Source organism: Bidens hawaiensis, unplaced genomic scaffold, assembly GCF_021521415.1.
Source record: "Bidens hawaiensis isolate Kalapana, Puna unplaced genomic scaffold, B.hawaiensis_p1.1 tig00012487_1, whole genome shotgun sequence".
NCBI classification, from domain to species: Eukaryota; Viridiplantae; Streptophyta; class Magnoliopsida; order Asterales; family Asteraceae; genus Bidens; species Bidens hawaiensis.
The window spans coordinates 349,199-369,428 of record NW_027492023.1 but is presented as its reverse complement, the minus strand read 5'-3'; the positions used below and the strand labels follow the sequence as shown (position 1 = coordinate 369,428).

The window sequence follows — 20,230 nt, the reverse complement described above, 5'->3', positions numbered from 1 at the left end:
TGACACATTTTCCTCCCCTCTTTCTTTTCTCTTTTAATTCTTCTCCTTTTATTTTCTCTCCTTAAATGAAACTCGAAAGACAGTGTAAAAGAGTACATACATAAAGTAACAACTACATATATATGTAGGGCTGTTCAAAACCGGATATTCGAAATTTCGGATATCTGAAACCGAATATCCGAACCTTTCGGATAGTGAAAATCACTGTCCGAATCTGAAATTTCGGATATCCGAAATCCGAAATTTTCGGATATCCGAAACCGAATATCCAAATATCCGGAAACTAAAAAAAAATTGCTTTTCAAATAAAATTCATACATAATCTTTTCAAGTTTCCAAACCAACAAATCAAACATACAACCATCAAATAACAAGCTTCTAAATCCAACTAACAAAGTTACAATTAATAAGTTAACAAAGTAACAATTAGTTAACAATCTAACAATAAATGGATGGAGACGGTGGACCTGTGATGGTGGATGAGTTGAAGATGATGGACGGGTGGCTGAATGGATGTTGGATGGACGGCGACAGGTGATGTGATGTTGTGAGACGGGAGACGGTGGTACTTGTTTAGAGACGGTGGCCGCTGTGAATCTGTGATACTGATGGCCTGATACATTCGAACCAATATCAAAACCCCTGTCATCTTCTTTCTTCTCAATCACCACTCCATTTCAGCTCACCAGTCTCCCATCAAATCCAACCAAATTTCTTCACTTTTTCACATACACATCTCAACACATTCCAGATCCAACCCACCCAATTCTCATCTTTCTTCATCCAATTTTAAGTTATAACCATTTCCCCCAATTTCGTGAAAATTAGGGTTTTACACGACACTTATATCTTCCATATGGCTGTCAGAGGCGTAGATTTCAAGTGGTGGGTGTTCTTTATTCACAGTTTTAATATGAAATTCAGTTGCTTTTTGCAATTTCATGGGATTTGAATTCTGGGTTTTGCAGGTACGATGGGTTTTTCTTGTCGATGCTTGCGACTAGTATGTATCCTTTTGAAGATTATTATAAATTTATTATTATAGGGAAACTTAATGTACAAGTTAAATTAACATGCTATGCTAACTGTGAGAATCAACTAGTGTAATTACACTAACTATAATTAATTTATGTTATGTATAATTACACTACTTGATTTTTACAGTTAGCACGTTAATTTAATTTGTATTTGATCCAAACCTATTATTATTATTTGTTTGTTTGTTATTAATTTTGGTGAAGTTTTGTTGGTTCTTGACGATTGGTTATGATAATAGAATAATAGTTGCGATTAATTGGAAGCATTATCATCTCTGCACACACCCTTTGCATATATGGATTGTGGTGGGTAATTAGGAAATTATGGAAAATTTTGGATCTTGATTATAATTTTTGATTTGGGTAACTTTTTTATGTTTTGGGTTGGTCTGTTTTAGGTTTGATTATACTACTGTTTTTATTTTTCGGCTGTTGATGTTTGTGGATAATGGGCTTGCTGCTGGAATGCGATTGTAAGTCATTTATGTTCTTATTATTTCATTGTGATTATACATTTTGTACTATCATAATTCTAAAATATTTTTATCACCCAAGGAGATTTGAAATATAAAAATAAAAAGTTAGCGAATTAGTAGATTATTGTTGGTTTACGGAACATTTTGTAAACCGTTCGGCAGTAAGTTAGTTTATATTCATTTATTTAATACACGAACGAACATGAACATGAACACATGCCTCTGTCGTTCATTTATGTTCGTGAATGTTTGTTTAATTGTTTTTGTTTTTTCTTCTAACTTTGTTAATCTTTGTTCTTTTACATCCATTTATGTTCGTCAGTTTATGTTTAAGTTCGGTGATTTATGTTCGTTAATATATCCATTAAATTTTTTTTGGCTCATTACAATTTAGTCTAGTTTTAATAACTTTTTAGGTCCATCACATTGTTCTTCATATTAATTTTAGTTTGTATGTTCGGTTATGTTTGTTCATTTACGTTCATGAACTGTTAGTTTATACTGTTAACGAAGGAACATAAACAAACACGAACATGTTCATTTTTTTAAACAACGAACATGGAACAAGAAAACCTTATCGGTTTAATTGGTCGTCTTTGATTGTTTGTTCAGTTATAGTTTGACGAACGCACACGGACATGCTCTGTCTTTGTTCGTTTACAAGCCTAATTTAGAAATGAAACATTTACGATCCATAAGTATGCTTAGTTGGATTCTGGGTTTTTTATATTTATTTATTTTTTTGATACAATTTTATATCTAAAAATGTATTAAAATGAAATAGGGATTTTGGCCCGCAACAGAGACAAGCTCGTTTTTGTGGTCAAGTGGCGGTATTAACCGTTCTTTCAGTATTTCTCTACCCGCTTCTTTGGGCTTGGACTATTATTGGCTCCCTATGGTTTAGCAGTGCAAAAGACTGTGTAAGCTTATTATTTGCTTTCTTTAATTATATATTTGTTCATGCGGCAAGTTGGGTTCTCTGCTTAAACCGAACCAAAACTGAAAATTCGTTCTTTGAGATCTTAAAAACCGTTCGGTTTCGGTTTTACCATTTGGGGTTGAAGTTTTTGGGTCGAAATATTTGGCCCAAAATAATGAGTTTTGGGTGTAAATCTTTTTGTTAGTTAGTAATTAATTGATTATTTTACATTTAGGAAATTGGGCTAAAATATTTTGGGTAACACTATTTATTAAGCTGTTATATATAAGTTCAAAATAAAAAATGTTAATCCATGAATTTGATTCAGTTTTTTGGATTTAATTACATTAAAAACCGAAACTGAACAGAAAGTTCGGTGTTTCTGAAAACATAAAACTAAACCGTTGGTTTTTGTTCGGGTTCGGTTATTTTGGTTTTATTTTTACGAAAACATTAAACTAGTTGGTTTTTGTTTGGGTTTGATTATTTTGTTTTGTTTTTTTCTGTTACGGATCAGTTTTTCTGGTTTCATTTAATCCCTAGAGTTGGGTAACGGTTTGAAAAGGGGAACTTATACAGGCCAAACGGGTCAGGTTGGATTGGGTTGACCCGAACACTTTCTTTGCTAAAAATGTTTTTTTTATATCTAACTAACTACTGGTAAATATGATTGTTAAAAAATATTATTATTGTAAGGCTTTTGACCCGTTAGAGATACAACTCCTCGAATTCACTCATTTGTAGAAAACAGGTTGAAATCGCCTCTTTCAGTCACACATAATCCAGATGGGATTAATCATGTTTTTTTTCTAACTTTTTTTGATATTTTTTCAGCTGCCCGAAGAAGGCCAAAAATGTGGTTTTCTTCTATGGTTGCTTTTTAGCTATAGCGGGCTTGTATGCATTGCGGGCACATGTATGAAAAAGGTGCGCAATATTAACCATATTTCAAAATCTTGTTGAAAACCTGTTTCTTGTTTTTTTTTTTGTTAAATGTTTATTGTTTATATGTTAATTAATTATGCAGTGGCTAACAAGAAGGCAAGCTCATTCACTACGTGCTCAACAGGGAATTCCTATTTCCGAATACGGGGTACGTCACATAAACGATTTTTTACTCATTTTAAGCACAAAATGAATAAGGTGCTAAACGGGCTCTGTTTGCGTGTTGGTGGGTTTAACCCGGACCTGAACATGAAAATTGTGTTAGGCAATCTGAACACGGCAATTCACGGGTTGACATGGACACGACCTGTTTGACCCGAAAGTATTTTGTTTTTTATTGTTTTGACAATCTAATAGTTTAAATTTACATTTTTGCAAATTTTAATTTTGTAATAAGATACCCAATTTAATTTGATAAATATAAATTTAAAAAGAAAAAAAAAACAAAAAATAAATTGGTTATACAGGTCAACCTTTGACTCGTTTGGTTAAATGGGTTCGTGGATTTGACCCGAACCCCTTTATACCAACCCAGTGAATTTCATGTTAGGTTTGTGTTGTTAGAAGTTCACGCCTCTAATACTGGTATATTAATTAATTTATCTTTTTTAAAATATTATGTGTTTTAGGTGTTGGTTGATATGGTTCGAGTACCCGATTGGGCTTTTGAAACGGCTGCGGGTCAAGAGATGAGAGGCATGGGTCAAGATACTGCGTATCATCCAGGGCTTTACTTGACTGAACCCCAGGTAATACTAATGGCATCGCTAAAGGTGGCAAAATGGGTCGAATCTGGTTGATCTGAAACACCTTTTTGTTCTTGAATATGGTGATGATTTTATGCATTTGAATTTCACTTTCGTTGACTTTTGATCTGGTTGACTCGTTTGACTTTCACACATGAGACACACTCAGTTTTCATGTTTACATGTGATTCGTTCAATGTTGTTGCCTCTAACAAATAGGTGTTTTTTTTTACTAAATACACCACTGATCAATGGTGAATATTAATACCTATATATGTGTGTGTGTGTGTATAGGGTGCGGTTCATTACAAAGCGCTAACTATTGTGAGAATAAAGAACAGACCTAAATCGTTTAATGTTTTGATCAATGGTTCTTATATTTTCAATTTTGTACGTTTTAATTACAAATGTGCAGGTTATATACATAAAAAAAACCATCAAACTAATTTGTCTATATGTTTTAATTTTTTTTTTAAATTGTTTACCTACACATGTGTAGGGTTTTTGTAAGTAACAAAATTTGTTCATATATATTTTATGAATTTCAGAATAGATGACAACACATTGCATTTCAACCATTTTCTTATATTTAAAAAAAATAATAATATTGGAAAAATTAATGATTTTCTCTGTTCCTTGTGTTCTCGCAAAAAAACTATGTTTTGTCTAAAAACCCTCCCATAATATATGAGAACTCACTTTTCTGAGAAAACCAATACCAACTATTGATTATGTTTGATAAATGGTTCTAATGATTTAATGATATTATTGTAAACAAAAAGGGAAGTTTGAGGATTGATTTAAATGGGTAAAGGGTAGAATGGGAATTCATTTTGAAAATAAGTTAACCCCTAAGAAATCTTAGGGGATTGATTTTCAAATTGATTTCCCATTCTACCCTTTGCCCGATTTAATCGATCCTCAAAATTTCTTGTTTATTACAAAATGCCATTGAATGATTAGAAGTTTAGAACCATTGATCAATAGTCAATATTGATTTTCTCATAAAACCTTCCCAATATATTATTTGCACATGTGTATGTAAATATATTAGCCCTGCTTGCGGTGCGCACATATGATGTATATATGTGTGAACCCTCGGGTGGGCAAAAGTGAAATTGCACTAATTTTGACGTTATTTTACTAATCTCGTGAAAATAACGTTAAAAGTGACGGACGGTTAATCAGGCATCATGTAGTGGCGTTGATAGCTGAAAGATAAGGGTACATGCACCGATCAGCCGGTGTCCCGATGATTGAGTGCTATGTGCCTTATGTCCAAGGCTTGATGCAAAACTACTATCGAGCCGGGGGTCTCACCGGAAGCAGCCTCTCTATCCCTATGGGGTAGAGGTAAGGCTGCCTACATCTTACCTTCCTCAGACCCTACCACAGCTTTGCTATTGGTGGGATATACTGAGTACGATGATGATGATGATGTGTATGTAAATATATATATAGTGATGAAATTCTAATTGACATTTAGAGAGAAGCAGTGGAAGCACTTATTCAAGAACTTCCAAAATTCATGCTGAAAGCTGTTCCAACCGATTGTAGCGAGTGCCCAATTTGTTTGGAAGAATTTCATGTCGGGAATGAGGTGCTGTTTATTATAATTAAAAAAAAAGACCGTCATGGTATAACGAGTCCTGGATTATAACTGTTTTTGTGGTCAAATAAAAACCAGGTCCGAGGTCTTCCATGTGCTCATAACTTTCACGTGGCATGCATCGATGAATGGCTTCGGTTAAACGTTAAATGCCCGAGATGCCGATGCTCGGTTTTCCCAAATCTTGATCTTAGTGCTCTACAAACCATTCCTGCTGACCCTGACCGATTGACCGTTTCAACAACTCGGTACATGACAAGTCAACCGTCTAGTCAAAGTTACCTATTGAGGATGCAAGGTTTCCTCCGTCCAATCCGAACCGTAAATGTGGGATCCACCTTGAGCTCTAATTCCGACATTGTTTTGGAAGTTGCAGAAAACGAAGGGCAGGGGCAAACCCGTAACTTTGAAAGAAGTATAGACTCTGTACAGTGATGTTTTTGGGCTCGTGTGTGCATTTTTTGGTGCGCGAGTGCGTGATCTTAGGTTAACGTGACGGCTAACTGTATGAATCTGCGGAAACTAAACCGTGTTTTGCTTGTTTTGTTGGGGTAAAATAGATTTATTAATTAAGGTTATGATGTGTTATTAAGGATGTGATGAAGCTGTTTGTAAGTTGTGGATAATGTGTTATTGTGTTAGTCTGGGTGTTAATATTTTGATTTCAAGATGGATGTTTTGTTAAAGGGGTAACTGCTTGACAAATGATCTCTAATCAAGAAAGAAAGATTAAAAAGCGAAAAAAATAAAAATTCTAGTCATCTAGGTGTTTAAATAGTGAATTTAGATTGATTTTGTTGGGCTAAATTTTACTATAAAACTTCTGAACATATTGGGCAGAGTTGGGCGGCTGGAATAGAATTTGTCTGACTAGTATCACTTTTGTCCGACTAGCGTCTAGAGCCCTAGTTTTGTCAAAATCAAAGCGTCAAGATTGGCGTCTAGGCGCTGATTTAATCGGCCGTCCAGGCCAAATATACAACACTGCCTGAAACCAATCTAACCTTCCACTCGCATGGATCTAAACCCAAAAAGTAATAAACACAATACCACTAGGTCATTACCCAAAAGCCATCTTGATGCTATTTATAAAGGTTTATCAAAAAGCAACAAGTTTTAATGTTATTAAATTATGAGACGGCTTTTTTTTAACTGGTGTTAGTTTTGTCTTTCCATAATACTCCAAGATGAGCATCTGGCCTGTCTCCTTTCACAAATATGCTATTTCTCTTCTTTAGACGTTTAAATACTGAAAATTTGTTTAACAAAGAGTTTTAGCTATAATTTTCGTTTTTGGATAATCCTTAATTTATAATGTTAAGGCTAAGGGTAATGGGGCTTGATTGACACTGGATCAAGCCCCTCAACCAAGCCCCGGAGGGTGTAATGGTCCAGGTGATCCGGGGCTTGATCCAGTTTTTTTATTAACAAATAATACACCCCAATCTACTCAACCTTGACCATCTTAAATCCTTCTCTTTTATAGCTGCATATATACAACACACACAAAACATAACACAATCACCGCCTTCCGCCACCGTAGCCATCACCGCCTTCCGCCACCATCCTCCTCTTACAAACCCACCACTGTCAGGGGCGGACCCACATAGGTCCGATCGGGGTCCCGGGACACCGATGTTTTTTAAAAATTACTTAGAGATGGTATATTAAATTTTGTAAGGACCTCATAAAAATTAATACTTGGAACCCATACTATTAAGATTGAACTGGTACAGTGGAAAGTCCCTTGTTTTACTTGTGAGAGGTTGTAGGTTCAAGCCCCATCATGCTCCTTTTTTGTTGTTTTTTTAATATCCTAGTCTTAGTTATTCAGTTAGGGTATTTGTGCTTTTTGTTAGTTTCTCTCATATAGTCATTATCACCATGCAACATATATAATGTTAACATGGATTTTGCATATTCTTTTATTATTTACCTTGTGTATGTATATTATAATTAATCATTTATTTGTGTTAGAGTTATTTTTTCATGTTTTGGTCAATTATGTAAGACCATATATATAGATTACATTCATGTTTTTCGGGTATGAATTAAAGTGTATGTTTCATCTAGTTTATAATTTAGATTCTTTCTACTTACTCGTTTCCAATGACACCATAGTTCCGTGTTTTATTATGTTCCTCGCCTCGACCCGACCCGAATAACGACCGACCCGAAAAATTTTGTAAACCGAAAAAATTGGGACCTCATTGACAAAAAATCCTGGGTCCGCCACTGACCACCGTCCTCCGCCGTGGTTCCTCCCCCGACGACCAACCACCGATCACACCACTACTACCGATCACCAGACCACCGCCTCCGTGATTCCTCCTCCGACGACCAACCATCTCTCAAAATCACACTTTATTTGGCCTTTCAACGGCTTTTTTTTATTTTCCCCACACATCAACGGCTATAAGCCCCGCGGTCCCAGCCACGGGGGCCAACCGCGCCCCGGCTCACCTGAGAGGTGAAGCGGTGTTCGCGAGCCACATTAGCGGCCGCGCCCCCGTTCACCCCATTACTCTCAGCCTAATATTTAGTTACCTGTTACACTTTTTAAATTTTAATAATACCCATTTTGTAACCTTTATGAATCAAAATTGGTATCAATGCATTTTTTTTTCAAACATAGAATTGTGAAAATCACGTGATTCACAAGTGCAAGATAATCAGGAAAGAGAGAGATTTTTAAACCAATAAGTAAATTAAATACGGAGAATTTCTATGATAAGTATAGATTTTGGTCTCAACTATTAGAAAAATTACAGGTTTAGCACTCATTATTCAATCAATGTGACACTTTTGTTCCATGACAGTTGACACCGACATAAGTTTTTCTATCAAATGTTTTATTTTTTTTAAATGTCCATTTAACCGGTAATAATAAAAACAATTTATAATTATAATAAATTTAAATCTCACTCCCTCACTCCAAAACCGTATTTCATCTACCCATTTAACCGTATTTTTTTTAAATGTCCATCTATGCGTAGTGGAGGGGCTATAAATTGGGGCGTTTTGCGTCATGTGGTGCCCAGTCAGCAAGGGGTGAGAATTTGTTTTTAGGGTGTAATGGTGTAGGGGCTACAATAGTAATATAATAATATATATATATACATATATATCTCTTACACACAAATATATATAATAATAATAATAAAAACAACACAACACAACAAACATGCAGGGCGAGAAATAGTTACCGCCCCCGCCCCTTTTCGCCCCAATATCGCCGGGGTACGGTGTTCCTCCAATTTGTCGCCCCTTTTCGCCCAAATTACCGCCCCACTACACTCAGCCTTATGTTTATACTTTGTAGGCACAACACATCACCATGACACCACCACACCTACACGTCAATTCTGTTTTGCCGTCTCCAATAACTTTGATTCACCACATCCACCTCAAACCTTCAAATTTGATGTCGTATTTTTCTCTGACAACACATTGGTGACTTTTACAAATTCTTCGGTTCAATGACTTCACTTCATTCACCGTCTAGCTTTGTAAACATGTTCTTCTTCTTTTCTACAACTTAATAATAATCTCACCCTTTGTTTTTCCAAAAGGATTTAAAATATTGCGTGCAATAAACCTCTCACGTTCATAATATTTAATCCCTGTCTTCTATTATCATATATTATCCGTCAAATGTCTTTTAATTAAGAAATTAAACTATGTTTTTTAAAGAGCGTGTATATACAAATTAATCTACATATTCACACTACGTTTAATATATTACTACCTAAAAAGTAAAAAGCCACCAATCTCCTATCACCACCACCTTAACCCTTTTAACTGTTGACTGAAAACTCCATTGCCCTTAATCGTTATCTTATCCCATCACCTTTTATTGCCATTGACCCCTCTCAATCTATTTGACTTGATATAAAAAGAAGAATTTTAAGTATTTTTAAAACTAATTTTGAGGAGCTTGAAGAAGCGTGGATCGACTTATTTGTATTCGATCTATGTTCCTCGGGTATGAGTGTGCTATGTCACCGATGGTTTTCCGAGATACGAGTTCTTCCACCTACAAAACGAACAGCACCGTGAGCTTACCCCTCAGAAAGGGACAGAGGGGTCCTCTTTGGGGTAACCCTCCGGTGTGAGAATAAGATATTGCAGGAGAAGATAAGAATGCGAAAATGAGTAAAGGATTCAGAATATATTTCTTCTTTTTTCCCAACTGTGGAGGTGGTGTGGTATTTATAGTATTAGGGTTTCCAATGATTGGGCCCAGACCCAATTAGGGCCTTTTTGGCCTCCTCCTATTGCTTCGCGCCACGTGTACTTAGGACACCTGGTGCTTTTTCATTGATTATTCTCTGACCAAGGTACTTTACCTGACCCATGTGCCATCACGTGGTGGCACATGGGTTTTGCCGAGTTGTCCACCCTTCATTGGCAGCAGTCAACATCAGCATATTCTTTATTCCTTAAAAGATACATTCTGGAAGGTTGTCTAATGAGTACAATCATGGTTGTCCTTATCCTGATTTGGATTAGACTATTGTCTCATTTGTTGTGTTGTCCTTTATGCGCCTATCCCGTGGATGCGCAAGGTCTTCTCTTTATTCTCACGCACAGATGTTTCATGCGCAGATGTGATATGTGTGATTATGTGATATGCGTAAGCATATGTAATATCCGTGAGCATATATGATATGCGCCACGCGCAGATGTGATATGCGTGAGCATATGTGATGCGTGAGCATATGTGATATGCGCCACGCGCATAGGTTTTGGCTTTGTGTCTTCATGACATCCTAATTTCAAACCTCTTGTCTATATCTTGTGGGTTGACCCGCCCCGCTCGATATTAAGGCGGGTGCATACCCCTTCAGAGCTCATAGCTCTAACTAGATTACACCCGTCACCCTGACCTAACAAGTGTAGATATATCCATTTTAGTGGGCCATTATCGTGTATATATAAATTGTCGGTTTATTTATGAAAGTGAAATTATCCATCATTTATTTTAAATCAACATAGTGGGCTTCTTTACTAAAAAATTTATTATATCCACCACTTTAGTTTAAGATATATAATTATATATTATCATCACCATCAATAACATGAAACAAAACATGAGTGGGTGTTTGAATATATGGATTTTAAGAAATCACTTAAAACTTTACGTATTATAAATTAAAAATCACATAATAAAATTTATAAACTGTTAAGATAATTTAAAGTTAATTCAACTCAGCCTTTTTAGAAACAAAATTTTACCTATTTTTGATTGATATAATTTCGTTATCAGAAAACTCACATGACTTGACAATATATTGTAAATTATACGATCACATAAAACACAGTTTACGTTTTAAACGTTAAAAACGAGACCAAGTCAAATTTGGACTTGAAATCTATGTTAAAAGAACTCAAAACACTTCCTAACCGAGCACCTTAATTTTATATTCTAAAGAAAATCAAGAGAGAACAAAATCTATTCAGTACATTTGGTTGTCGGAAGATTATGAAAGACTTATTATCTGTATACAACTCAGTAACTCATTTTACCTGACTTTATATTTCCCCCTAGTAGTGACGTACACTTGTTAGAATCGAACCAAAACCCTCAGAAGAGGTTCCTATAAAATTCTTAGCAGACATCGTAATTCGACCCTGGTACATCCTCTTGTATCACTGACATAAAACTAAGGGGGTGTTTGGCCTAGCTTTTTTAAGTGAAGCTTATACCTTTTTTTACAAAATAAATTTAATTTAGTGTTTGGTTTAGCTTTTTTAGCTTATACTTATAAGCTTATATAAGCTAATTTGAAGAAGCTTATTTGAAAATGGGTTTTTAGCTTATTTGAAGAAGCTTATTTGTTTAAGGGGATAAATTACTCTTTTGTCTTCAAATGGTGATGGATTATTATATTGAAGCAACTTATTACTAAAACAAATTAAAGATGATGAATTTAACAACTTATTAAGAAGTATAATCAACTTGTAGAATATAAGCTAATCCAAACAATTAAAAAGAGCTTATCAAATAATAGAAAATAAGCTATAAGCTACTTTAAAATATAAGCATAGGCTAAAAATAAAAGCTAGGCCAAACAGCCCCTAAATATTATTGGGAAAATTCCCAAAATAGCTCATTTATAGTTAGTGTTTCCAAGTTTATCCCCCATAATTCAAGTTTCCAATTTTAGCCCTTTGCTATCTCGTTGCCGACGACATGATAGCGAACACCGACGATGCGTTACCGAAACAAATAAGATAACGACACGTGTTCAACGACTCACATGTGTTCTTGTTATCTCGTCGTCGCGATGTGTTCTTCGGCCCAGACGATGTGTACTTGTTAACGAAGTCTACGACTCACATCGCCGGCGACTTGTTAGGTATAACATAGGGTTGACGATGCGTTATGTTGCTATCATGTCGTCGGCGACGAGATAACAAAGAGCTAAAACTGGAAACTTGAATTATGGGGGGTAAACTTGGAAACACTAACTATAAATGGGCTATTTTAGGAATTTTCCGGAAAATTCCCAAAATGACCCATTCATAGAATGTGTTTCCAAGTTTATCCCTACTAATTCAAGTTTCCAACTTTGTCCCTTTGGCATCTCGTCGCCGACGACATGATAGCGAACACCGACGATGCGTTACTGAAACAAATAGGATAACGACACGTGGCCGGAATCTGTGTTGACGATGCGTTATGTTGCTAACGTAGGGTAGCGGCGATGCGTTGTGTTGCTAACGTATGGTAGCAGCGATGCGTTATCACTAACGCATCGTGGAACCCTTGTGTTGTCATAACAAGGTAGCAGCAACATAACGCATCGCCGCTACCCTACGTTAGCAACATAACGCATCGTCAACCCTATGTTATACGTAACGTAGGGTAGCAGCAATGCGTTATGTTGCTAACGTAACGTAGGGTAGCAGCGATGCGTTATACACTAACGCATCATCGACGACCTATTCCGGCCAGATTCTGGCCACATGTCGTTATCCTATTTGTTTCAGTAACACATCGTCGGTGTTCGCTATTGTCACACCCCCATCTAAGGCCTAGGAGTGCGACCAATAGTTAGTACCACAAGTGTAAATAAATCAGAGTTACATTATATTAGCGGAAGACTTGTAAAACTTGTTGATTTAAGTTGTAAAATTACAAAAGACGTGATTATAAAAGATTCCCGTTTAAGTTCAAAAGATTACTTGTTTTATCATTACATACCACCATTTATATATTCAAGTTTATACAAAACAAATCCGAGCCATCGGATATATAAGTAGCATTTCGACACTCCAAGCGCTAATCTTGGTCACCTGCAAAATGTAAATTAAATACGTCAGCAACGAATGCTGGTGAACACGCTGACACTAAAATATTTTCTTTTACTTAATTACCCCTCGAGACTACGCCTGCCTCGGCCCATCGTGGCTTAGGAATAACAAAGTTAAATAACACATTTATGAATTCAAGTCTCTACTCTAGGTCACCTCAGCAAACAACGCAACGTTCGACTTAGTTAAGTACCCGTAAGTATACATAATGATTTATGATCGTACTTCCCGCGGGAGAGCGTCCTACGATCAGGGTGGTGCGATGTGCCCATCGCGTACTACCACTTATGTAAGGATCCAGACACACGTATACCACAGCCTGAGGGCTAGGTTTATACTTTCATTTATAATGGTTTTAGGGACACGTAGTTCCTTATAATCTTTTTCATATAACATGTTTGACTCATTTGAAAACAAGTTTAAAAGTTTGGGGGCGTATTCACCTTATCACTTTGGGATCGGCTTCAACACCGTCCGAGAGTCTTTCCCTTGCTATTTCGCACCTATAGTACGAGTATAACCATTTGTTAGTCGGATATATAATCCGACTTAAGACCTTTAGTCTTATTTTATAACTCTACCTCGATGAACCTTTAGTTCATAGATCTCTTTTACTTGAAAACCTTTAGTTTAAAAGTAATTATAAACCTTTAGTTTATTTATAAAACCCGACGTTTCTTCTTCTCAAAGAAACGTATTCTTTTCTTTTATTATTTAAGAATACTCATTATTACTTAAATAATATTTTTATAACAAAGAATATATATACTTGCACACACATATATATTTATCTATCACAACATATCTTTTATTCTTTCTTTGTTATGTTTTCTTTTCTTTTATCGAGATATCGAGTATAACCTCGACTTAAGGTTTAAGCCTTATAATATTTCATTATTATATTCATTTGGCTAGTAAACCTACCTTTGTTTGGCATTATAAATTCTAACGATTTGAGCAGCACTCCAATGCCACTTGATCTCTTTTGACTTCTTGATAGCGTCACCTTTCTTTTGATACGCCAAAAGAATAAACACCCGACGTCAACACTTGTCGTCACGTCTTTTAAGCCCTTTCGCCATCTTATGACAAACGACTTCTTGGTATGGGGAGGGTGGCACAAAATTCGAGGAGACGTTGGCACACAAATCGAGGAATCGAGACAAGGAAATCGAGGTATTATGGCACGTTTATCGAGGTGGATCGTTAATATGGTTGGGATATTCTAGAGAGATGTTAGAGAGAGAAATGAAGGCTGATTTTGGTGTGTTGGGAATGAGCTCCCGGACCTGCTATTTATAGACAAAACCTGGAGTCCCATCGCGGTACGCGACGGCCTCCTGGGCACCCGTCGCGTACGCGACGTAGCCCTGGCCAGTCACAACTTAGGTCTGTCACGCGTCGCCACGTGGCAGACGGTGTGCCACGTGTGGACACGTGGCGGACGGCATGCCACGTGTGGCCCCGTGTCCGGACACGTGGCAGACGGTGTGCCACTTGGCAGCTCTTGTGCCAGAGGTGTCAGGCCACGTCATCGCGATACGCGATGACGTTAGCTCAACAGTGATCACGTATCGCTGTTGACTCCATCTAGAACTTTTGACCAAGCCTCATCGCAATACGCGATGGGCTTGTCCTTTGTCCCGTCGCGTATCACGATAGGACAAGAAAACAGAATTTTCGTTTTTAAACCCTAAGGTTTGGAAATTTGGCAAATTTGGTCCCTTAACTTTGGAAAGTTTATAATTTGAACTCGAAATTTTCTTGATGTTACAGCTATCATGTCGTCAGCGACGAGATAACAAAGGAACAAAGTTGAAAACTTGAATTATTGAGGATAATTTTGAAAACAAATTTTTAAATGGGCTATTATGGTAATTTTCCCCAAATATTATTAGTCTAAACATAGAAAACAATAATTTAAATTCAATTTTAATTATTATAAAATTGAAAAGTCAACATCAGAAAGGCGTTTATATTATGTGCTTCCTCTGTTTTCTCTTTGTATGTATCAACCCACACATTTGATCAATCTTTCAACCGTCCAACAAAATCAATTAAGATCAATATATTTTGCTATTGAAATTTAAACAAATTTGTCATTAAATTTCTCATCTCCAACACAAACCAAGCTCATCAGTTTCTCCAACACCTGCAAATTCCCAACCCACCATTTCAAGCTCCAGCCTTCAAGAATTCAGTGTTCCGAGATACCGCCACCACCCGCGTGGCCCGGGACGGCGTTAGTCGACTCCGGGACTAAGAATTTGGTTGGCCCGAAACCCATTTAAGTTGTTGGCTCTACTGGTTCAATTGGGACTCAGGTGCATTTCATCAAACACTTGGCGTGCATTAAATAAATTAGTGATCTTTTTGGGTTTAGTTTGATCTTTTTAGCTTTTGAGTTGCAGACACTTGATATTGTTGCTGAAAACCCTGATAAGTTTCGAGTTGTGGCACTTGCTGCTGGTTCAAATGTGAATCTTTTAGCTGAACAGGTGAGTTTTGTATAATGCACGCCAGGTGTTCGATGAAATGTTTGAACAGTTTCTTTGCTTTATATGCAGGTAAAAACATTCAAACCGGAACTAGTTTCCATTAGAAACGAATCTTTAATCACTGAACTTAAAGAAGCATTAGCTGATGCTGATTACACACCCGAAATCATTCCCGGTGAGCAACGCGTCATCGAGGTCAGTAATTCGGTATCGTCAGTTCCTTGTGGTTCAGGTTTAACCGTTATGCAATTAACTGATTAATTTGTTGTGTTTTAAGGTTGCCCGCCACCCGGATTGTGTCACTGTGGTCACTGGCATAGTTGGTTGTGCTGGTTTGAAGGTATATTATTGTTGCATTCTTGATCATTTAGTCTGAAAATTTTAAGTATGATTATTGAAGTTTAAGATTGTTTTTATAGCCTACAGTGGCTGCAATTGAAGCAGGGAAAAACATAGCCTTAGCTAATAAAGAAACCCTTATTGCTGGTGGCCCGTTTGTGCTTCCGCTTGCACATAAACATAACGTAAAGATTCTTCCGGCTGATTCGGAACATTCGGCTATATTCCAGGTAATACAAGAATATAAAACAAAATTATAAGATATAATAATAATAATAGTGTTTTTTTTACAGTGTATTCAAGGCTTTCCCGAAGGGGCTTTAAGGTGTATAATATTAACCGCGTCTGGAGGTGCTTTTAGGTATTTTGATCTTTTAGTTACCTGTTTTGTTATCATGAAAATCCATTAAGAAATATAGCTGGAAATTCTGTTTGGGTCGGTATCGGGCTCAAACGGATTTTTGAAAATTGTTCGGTTTCGTTATTTATATTTTCTGGGCCGAAAAGAGTAACCAAAAATAATGATTTTTAGTCTGAAATTTTGGGCCTAAAGTTTGTTTTGTTAATTAACTATTACACGCTTGGCCAAAAATTTTGGGTGACACTGTTTATTTAATATTTATGAAGTGCTCAACTTTCAACGATAATAATTATAATCCATAAATTCAATAACAAAAGTTGGTTTTTTCAATTTTCACATGTGTTCGGTTTTGGTTTTCGGTTTTGTCATTTGGGCTTGCATTTTCTTGGCTGAAAAGATGGCCCAAAGTAATGAATTTGAGTATGGAACTTTGGGCTTAAAGTTTTTTTTAATTAATTAATACACTTTTGGCCTAAAGTTTTTGGGTTGCACTGTTTATTTATTATTTATAAATTACTCAGCACTCCAAAAATAAAAATTATAATTCATATATTCAATAACAAAAGTCGGTAGTTTTTGGTTTTTACGGATTTGATGCAGTTTTATACAGTCCGACATGGTTTGTTCGGTTTTGAACATATGCATAACAGAAAAAAAAAATCATATTTTTAAGGAACATAAAACTAAACCCGCATTGCTTTTGGGTTGGGTTTGGTTATTTCAATTCAGTTATTTCGGTTAGGTGTCAGTTATTTCTTGTGCTAACATACAACCTGCAACATACATTGGGCAGATAACCTTCAAGGGGTTGGGCATTTAGTTACTAGTTTAACTGCTCATTGATGTATATTTGCAAATTATATATTAAATAAATTTTGCGTTTTTCTTTGTTACAAAAGAGATTTACCAGTTGAAAAACTGAAAGACGTTAAAGTAGCCGATGCGTTAAAACATCCAAACTGGAGCATGGGGAAAAAGATCACTGTGGATTCAGCTACACTATTCAACAAGGGTCTTGAAGTTATTGAAGCCCATTATCTTTACGGGTCAAATTATGATAATATTGAAATTGTTATTCACCCACAATCGATCGTACACTCCATGGTTGAAACACAGGTTCGCTTCCCGTCTCACCCTTTTGCTTACGTGTCATAACCGTTGGCCCGTTAGATAAATCATTTCTGTTTTCTGGCAGGACTCTTCGGTTCTGGCCCAGTTAGGTTGGCCCGATATGCGTTTGCCAATTCTATACACTTTATCTTGGCCCGATAGGGTACTGTGCTCTGAACTTACATGGCCTCGTCTTGATCTTTGCAAGTATGTAATTTATGAATGCTTTATAACAAAGAAATTACGTGTGTCGATCATGTCGGGTTGAGTTGTTTAAGCTAAACATGCTCCATTTATTTATTCATGTGAAAGACAGAGTCCATAATCTGGACACACTTAAAATCATGTAACCTGAACACGGCCCGTTTAGCTTGTTTATCTAAATGTGTCACACGGGTTCACGGGCGGTGATCAAGTTGTAAATGTGTAAATCAGTTTGATGAGTTGTAAAATATGGGTTAAGTGGGTGATGAATAGGTTAGCGAATCAACCTGCTTAATTAAACTATGGGTGTAAACGAGCCAAGCCTCTCGTGAGCTATTTGAGATCGGTCTGCTGAAAGCTCGATTGAGCCGAGCCTAAACGAGCCTGAGCCAGAGTTCAAGCCTAAAAATAAGCTTGTTTTATAGACGAGCCAGAGTCTGAGCTTCACTTACTGAGCTCATGGAGCTCGTGATTATTTGTATAATTGTGTTTATTATATTAAATATATATTTATATAATATTTATTATTATATATAGAGTTATAATAAAAACAACTAAATAATTTATTTTTTCAATGATAAAATTTGTAATGGTAAATGTATACTAAGAAATTAATATTTTTTTAAATAAATAATAAATGAGTCGAGCTTGAAAATTAGGCACTAGCTCAAGCTTGAGCTTTAGATTTAGAGCTTGAGCTCGGGCCCTCATAAGTAAAATGAGCCAAGCTTATGTTTGGCTTGGTTCTGCAAATTTACACCCCAAGTTTAAATAGGTCAACACGAACACGACTTGTTTAATTAAAATATTTCAATTTGAACCATGACCTTTTTATTAAAAGATTAGGTTTGACATCCTAAAACTTGATTATATTCATGGCGTATTGGAAATTGTCACCCCTATAAACCACTAGACTTCACAAGAACTGAATGTGCTTCTTAACAAATGTGATGCAGGCTGGGTTCGTTAACGTTCAAAGAACCTGATAACGTGAAATACCCATCAATGGATTTGGCTTATGCTGCGGGGCGAGCTGGCGGCACGATGACGGGAGTTCTTAGTGCTGCTAACGAGAAAGCAGTTGAGATGTTCATAGATGAAAAGTATGTTTTTTCAATAACACATAAATCATTTCCTTCAAGTTCACAAATCCTTAATTACTGCTAACGTTTAAAGTTTAAACTATGTTAATCCAGGATTAAGTACTTGGACATATTTAAAGTCGTTGAGCTAACATGTGAGAAGCATCAATCCGAATAGGTGACATCACCTTCACTCGAAGAAATTGTACATTATGACCTGTGGGCCCGAGAATATGCGGCTCGCTTGAAATCGTCGTTAGCCGTTGTATGAGTAAACCAAATGCAAATATGAAATACACAATATAGTAACACCAACTGTTTGTGAAATTTCTGGACGCAAAACTATGATACAATAACCGCAATTGTTCATTTTATACAACCGGTCTTTAGTGCCTATAGTATAAAAATCAAAATTATGGGCTCAAAAGAACAATTAAAGTGTGATCGTATTACAAGTTTAGTAGTTTCATAACATGAAATTTTCAACACTTTGTAAGGGCTGGACAATAAATGGCCTCCTTTTTGTGATGCACTGTTGTCATATTAGGAAGAGAAGATGTCATGACTTGATGAAGCATTCAAACATTTAAGCATTAAATGTATGAACGTAACGTGACAGTTGGGCTTTGAGGCTTTGGCCTTTTGATGTATACCCACCTACGCATTATTAATTATATGAAGGTAAGAAAACATTTAACAAAAGTATTTCAAGTGAGATGTCTACTTTTGGACAATAAACAATTGTTTTAGTGGTGTTATTTGTTTGACTTATGATGTATGATCAAGATATTTTTAATTTTACAAAGTATAACGTTTTTCAAAATTTTACAAGTTAGGGATTTGTTCGAGTAAATTGTGGTGAATCAAGTACGAGCTTCGAAAGTCTTTTTAAGTTATAGTCATTAATGGATGAATTCTAAATAGATGATTGAAATGTGTTATGCTCTTTTTAATTTCTTTTTTTCTTTCCTAATAAACCCATCTTTATATACAAGTGACTCGAATAACTTTTAACATATTTTATCATGAAGGGCCTTACAACGATGAAATATACATGTATGCATTGATAACATCATGTTATGCAATTAATACTAGATATTTAACTAGATATTAAAATGTAACTCGATTAATTTGTTAATCATAATATTTATCAAACAAGTTAGAGGTTGAAGCTTGTTTGACTATTATAAAATTCGGTATTAGAACGTCATTGGTTTTTAGAGACGCCCTTAAGTAGTATGGGATCCAAGGGGCAACGCCACCTCGGTGGGTCCCGGGACAACATTTATAATCAACTTTGAAAAAAAGAAGTTCTCAATTTTCTTGTAGACAAGATTGTAAGAGCCCAGAGTTGAGTTGGCTAGAGGATTTAGTTTCAGAAAAAGAGCATGAGTTGAAGGTAAGACAATGGTTATTATAAGTGATAAAAAACGGTGTTATTAAACATACTCATCCTTATTTTTACTTGGGGTATACCCTCCTTCAACTTATTAGATCTCTTGTTTTTTTTACTTTTTTTTATCATTACCTCCAACTTTTTTTTTTTAATTTAATATATCCTTTGTATGTCAATTTTATTAT

General features: G+C 35.9%; 1 protein-coding gene and 1 pseudogene across 3 annotated transcripts; both read left to right on the top strand.

The window, feature by feature from the left end:
• Window positions 1-653: 653 nt before the first annotated feature.
• Window positions 654-6,352, top strand: LOC143541296 (E3 ubiquitin-protein ligase SIS3-like). Of its 2 annotated transcripts, none has more exons than XM_077034157.1 (10): window positions 654-885; window positions 969-1,003; window positions 1,277-1,345; window positions 1,439-1,510; window positions 2,298-2,436; window positions 3,270-3,362; window positions 3,463-3,528; window positions 4,010-4,129; window positions 5,613-5,726; window positions 5,814-6,352. In XM_077034157.1, exons 4-10 carry the CDS (start codon window positions 1,473-1,475, stop codon window positions 6,168-6,170), a joined length of 927 nt encoding a protein of 308 aa, XP_076890272.1. In that variant the 5' UTR covers window positions 654-885; window positions 969-1,003; window positions 1,277-1,345; window positions 1,439-1,472; the 3' UTR covers window positions 6,171-6,352. The 2 variants fall into 2 exon arrangements, with proteins under 2 accessions (XP_076890272.1, XP_076890271.1); XM_077034156.1 differs by having other exon boundaries at window positions 969-1,007.
• An 8,793-nt stretch (window positions 6,353-15,145) lies between these two features.
• On the top strand, window positions 15,146-19,027 carry LOC143541295 (1-deoxy-D-xylulose 5-phosphate reductoisomerase, chloroplastic-like; annotated as a pseudogene). The gene is made up of 10 exons (XR_013136737.1): window positions 15,146-15,379; window positions 15,467-15,553; window positions 15,623-15,748; window positions 15,831-15,893; window positions 15,973-16,122; window positions 16,186-16,253; window positions 17,153-17,369; window positions 17,449-17,570; window positions 18,524-18,670; window positions 18,764-19,027. The product of XR_013136737.1 is annotated as a 1-deoxy-D-xylulose 5-phosphate reductoisomerase, chloroplastic-like (transcript).
• Window positions 19,028-20,230: the final 1,203 nt, after the last annotated feature.

Excerpts from the sequence above, each read along its gene's own strand:
- LOC143541296 (XM_077034156.1), top strand. The coding sequence starts at position 857 with ATGGCTGTCAGAGGCGTAGATTTCAAGTG. Across the intron at positions 1,346-1,438 it reads TTGCATATATGGATTGTGGT|TGATTATACTACTGTTTTTA; the intron begins GGGTAATTAGGA and ends CTGTTTTAGGTT. Across the intron at positions 5,727-5,813 it reads AATTTCATGTCGGGAATGAG|GTCCGAGGTCTTCCATGTGC; the intron begins GTGCTGTTTATT and ends AATAAAAACCAG.